General features: G+C 46.4%; 1 protein-coding gene across 3 annotated transcripts in view; it reads left to right on the top strand.

Moving 5' to 3' along the window:
* DCDC2 (doublecortin domain containing 2) overlaps positions 1–4,454 on the top strand; it is a 70,876-nt gene that overhangs the window by 819 nt on the left and 65,603 nt on the right. Inside the window, exon 1 of one of the 3 annotated variants that reach the window (XM_054190640.1) lies at positions 23–422. The exons of 1 other annotated variant lie outside the window; for it this stretch is intronic. In XM_054190640.1, coding sequence (XP_054046615.1) covers positions 316–422 — 107 coding nt within the window. In that variant the 5' untranslated portion in view covers positions 23–315. One more of the 3 variants, XM_054190639.1, reaches the window with a different exon arrangement.

Below are 4,454 nucleotides of genomic sequence, written 5' to 3'. Positions count from 1 at the left end.
CAGCTCAGCCGGCCGGCCCTTCCCTTGTGGCGGCGGCGGTAGGCAGCGCCTGGGCCGCCGGAGGGGAGGAGGCGGCGGCCGAGCGGGGACTTCCTTCCCTCGCTCAGGTGCGGGGCCCTTGGTCCGGTTCCCTCTGCCCCCGGGCACGACGCCTCCTCGTCCTCCTTCCACCTGGTGAATAATTCAGCCGTGTTTTGCGCGGGGCCGGTGGCTCTGGGTCTGGCAGGGTCCCGCCTGGCTGGGCCGCGGGGGAGGACGAGCCGGGTACAGTTTCCCGAGGAAACCAGGGCGGCAGCGGCAAGGCCGCTTCCTGTGATGGCGAAGGCGGAGGGTAAAGGCCCTGTCAGGCCACGGATCTCCCGCAATCCCTTCTCCTGCCGCGTCGGACCCACTTCCATGCAATGGTTTTGTTTTTTGCCTGGGTTAGTGTAATCCGCGTTCACCTCCCCCGGCGCCGGGGAGCAGCGAGAGCGGGTTGCCAAGGAGGAGCCGCGGTGGAAAGGCCGGGCAGAGCTGTGCCGCAAGCCCCGGGGGGGGCTGTAATCCCTCCCCGCCGCGCCGGACTCCCTCCTCTGCCTCCCTGGAGGAGGGCCCTGGTGCCCGGACCCCCGGCGTGGGAGTGTGTGGGTGCTTCGTCCCTGGCAGGGAGTCGCCAGGGCGGAGGCGAGACGGGTTCTCGTCAGGCAGGAACCCTCTCCTGAGCAAACAGGTGTAGGCAGCGCCTCGGGGGTGGCTTGGGCTGCACAGAAGGTCGGAAGCCACCCGGCATGACTAGTCCCGGCACGAAGGGGTCGTGGCTCTCGCAGCCGATGGTGAAGAGCGTGCTAGTGTATCGCAACGGGGACCCTTTCTTCCCGGGGCGCCGTATTGTCATCAATGAGAAGAAAGTGTCCAACTTCGAAGTATTCCTGAAAGAGGTGACAGGTGGGGTGAAGGCGCCCTTTGGAGCTGTGCGTAACATCTATACCCCCCGGGGTGGGCATCGTGTCCGGCAGCTGGAGGAGCTTCAGAGTGGAGAGCAGTATGTGGCTGGTGGCAGGGAAGCCTTCAAGAAACTCAAGTGAGTGGCTAAAAAGTAACGTAACATTTATATGGAACTTGAATATCATCATTGGGGGTTTGGCACTGTGGCAGTACTTCAGAGGACCCCCCACCCCACCCCTTTTATTAGGCATTGAGGAAAGAGGACTTAAAGTCTGTGACCCAAGGCAAAAAGAAAGCTACTTCTAAAAGATAAAACTGCGAAAGAGCTTTAGAGGCAAGCCACAGAAAGGCTGCTGTTACTGTCAGCTGCATAGTGCCATCTTCTTCACATGACGGTAGGAGAAACAGCCCGTTAACCCGAAGGACATGCAGCAATGGCACGTTGTGATGTGGGTGCTTAACTGGGGGGCGAGTGTCAGCATCTGGTAGTAACAGGGAGAAAGCTGTAGAAAGGTGGAGTGTTGCCAGTCCTGCCATGAAGTTGATAAACCTGGGAATTTAATTCCCAATACTTAATTTCTTGATTATTTTTAAAAAGTCTAAAATATTCTACCCAGGTATCTGTGTCTTCATCGCTTCTCTTCATTTTGTTTGGGTATATAACTGCTTTATGACCAGAATAACTGAGACCCTCCTGTTATTTAAAAGATGACTGTTCGCTTTCTTTTCCCTGGCCGAACACCAAGAATTAAGCTGACAGTTTCTCTGTTTTCTAATGAATGGCTGGGATAATATTGTGAAGGAGATATGAGCTTTTAGGTGCGTTTCCCGAGTGGTTCTGCATGTCATCAGTAATGGTTCTTAACTCTGAGTAAATTTCATGGTCTCAATTGCCTCATTATATGTTTTGTGCAGACTTTGTGAGCATTTTTCCTACAGTTGAATAAAAAAAAATCTTAAAATTAACAGTCCCTCTCTGGAGGTGGTTGGGAATTTATATACTAAACTACCAGCTTGACAGGAGCTCGCTCATCTTGGTTTTGTAGAGTTGAGGGCACTACATTTTTCAGGAGACCTCATTATGTTTCAGGACAAAACTCTGCGTAAAGAACAGGATCTCTATCAGCGCTCTTACTGGTTTTGTCACAGGCTGCTTCTGAAGATTTATTGAAGCTTCTTGCGCTTCAGTGGCAAAGCTACAAAGAAGGGTGTATGATAGGCTAAATATAAACCCTTTTCCCTCTGTACTTTCTTCCATCCCAAATGCAGTCTCAACTCTCAAGAACAATCTACTGTATCTTTTTGGTATTAAATCCTGTGATTCTGTGGATGGCTTAAAGTTGTTAGTTGTCAGCACATCATGTTTTGCCTCCCTAAATGTGTTTTATGTTTGTCAGACAGGCTAGAAGTAAGCAAGTGTTTGGCATGAGCATGCACTGTGTAGAGAACTGGGCACTCTGGATTTGTTTTGGGTGTGAAAAAGCATTTGTCGTTTTGCACGGTCAGAGTTTTATGGTGAGAGCTTTTCAGACTTCTGTGGTTGCGACATGCCACAAGATACCTAAGTATTTAAGATCAACAAAGAGAATACTTTAAGAAAAACTAACTGAAAGGACTTGGTAAAAGTAGGCTGTTCATATATCTCTTGATAGTATGCTATAGTCCTGTTCTGTAGGGAGGATGAATGGCATGACTTGAGATCTTTTCCATTTCTGTGTTCAGAGTTGGGAGTTCTTTGCTATTAGTATTTATTTATATAGTGCTGTAAATCTTGTCAGTACTTTCATAAGCATTATTTAAGACAGGCTGAAGGGCTTACTGTTGATCTTGTTCTTAACTGGGTTATAGACAGAATGATATTAGGGAGGCATCTTAGCCAGAAAAGTCGGAGGAGAGGAGGGCTTAGTTGAAAGGCATAGTTTTCTGAAAGGAATTGAAGGATTTAAAGAAAAGAGGGTGTGTTTGCATGTGTGTCACAGGCAAAAATAAAGCAGTTGCAGCTGTGGGAGACCAAATCATCTGCCCTAAAGGATCTGAGTCTGGTCTGATAGCAGCAAAAGTTTGTATACTTTTTACAGTATTTTTTTTAAGTGATTGGACACATTCATTGCTGTGACAGATTATGCAGGGCTGAACTTTGAAATGGAGCCTTGTGGCACCGATGTGTGGGAGCATAATGGAAAGGAGAGAGTATGCAAGGAGAAGCAGAAGCCGAAAGTGTCATTGCTCCACTTCAAGCAGTGCGTTTGTTTCTTCTCAGATGCCTTATGCTGAGAACTGAACCTTTTTCTTCCCTGTCCGCAGTGAATTCTAGACTAAACTGAGCTCACCTTTAGCACATGAACCTCTGTCATTCCAAGCCCTGAACCTTAACATCTTGAGATGGATACCTCTGAGGGCATATGGTCTATATAAACTGTTCCTTTTGTAAATAAAGATAAAGTAATCAGCATTTTAAACCTCTTCTTTTAGGAAAATATGTAGAATTTTTCTTTAAAGGAGGAATGACTAGCCAATGTTGGAAATTTTCATAATATACAATGTTACCCAGCTTGTTTTGTCATTTACAGGTGTGCTAAGCAAATACATGCCTTTTTGGTGTATATGCAGTGAGATGTGTTGGTATATTGTAGTTGTTGCAGTGGTGAATGAGAATGCACGTTCAGTCCAGCACCCCTGTGAAGTTCTTCCATGACTGTCAGCTTTCTGAAAGAAAACTGTCTACACTGGAGCTGGTTTCGACTTCTAACTTTTTTTCAGCATGCTGTGCTACCCTCCTCCTTCCTTTCCCATTTACTTGTGTCTGTGCTCATTAATTAATGGTAGATTGTCCTCTCTCCAGCAACATCTCTTTAAACAACCCTGTAGTTTCATCACTGGCTTGGATATTCATTGAATAGAAGTATTTCTGCTTTCTTAGCAAGTGGGAATACATTTGTAAAGTTTTTGGGCTGGGATTTTTTTTTGAGGGCCACTGTCCCAAGAAAAGCCTTTGGCCCTGTTTAGCCCTTTTCAGATTTGTAGATCCCTGGCATTTGACAACTGAATGCCCAGACCTCTGCATAGTGAGTTAATCCATCACTGTGTATTTTAACTAACACTTTTAAGTTAATGCAATGTTTTTGTGGGAGTATGTACGCTGATGGAGAGCAGTATTGTTCAAATAGGTGTATTTTGTTTTCTTGTCCAGTTGAGGCTTGTATTTTGTCTATTCATGAAATAGTTGTGAAGATGCTGTTGGTTCATCACAAACACGAGAAACCAGGATATACAGTGTTCAGATGTGTCCACGTCCTGTTGAAACACAAGTGGTGTAGATCCTTTTAAACTTTAGCTGATGCCCTGGGTTAAACATGGGTATGGAGGAAAGCTTTAAATCTATCGGAGGCTTACTGTGAGAAACTAAGAGGCAAGATGATGTCTTTGAAAACTCTGTTGATATTATGCTGACATTTATTGATCCACCTCACAGTAGTATGTGAGCTTCTTTCTGACAAGGAGGTATGGATAGTCTGTTCTAATCACCAGGG

The sequence above is a fragment of the Rissa tridactyla genome, chromosome 2 (genome assembly GCF_028500815.1).
Source record: "Rissa tridactyla isolate bRisTri1 chromosome 2, bRisTri1.patW.cur.20221130, whole genome shotgun sequence".
Taxonomy (NCBI): domain Eukaryota; kingdom Metazoa; phylum Chordata; class Aves; order Charadriiformes; family Laridae; genus Rissa; species Rissa tridactyla.
This window is presented reverse-complemented; position numbering and strand designations above follow the sequence as displayed.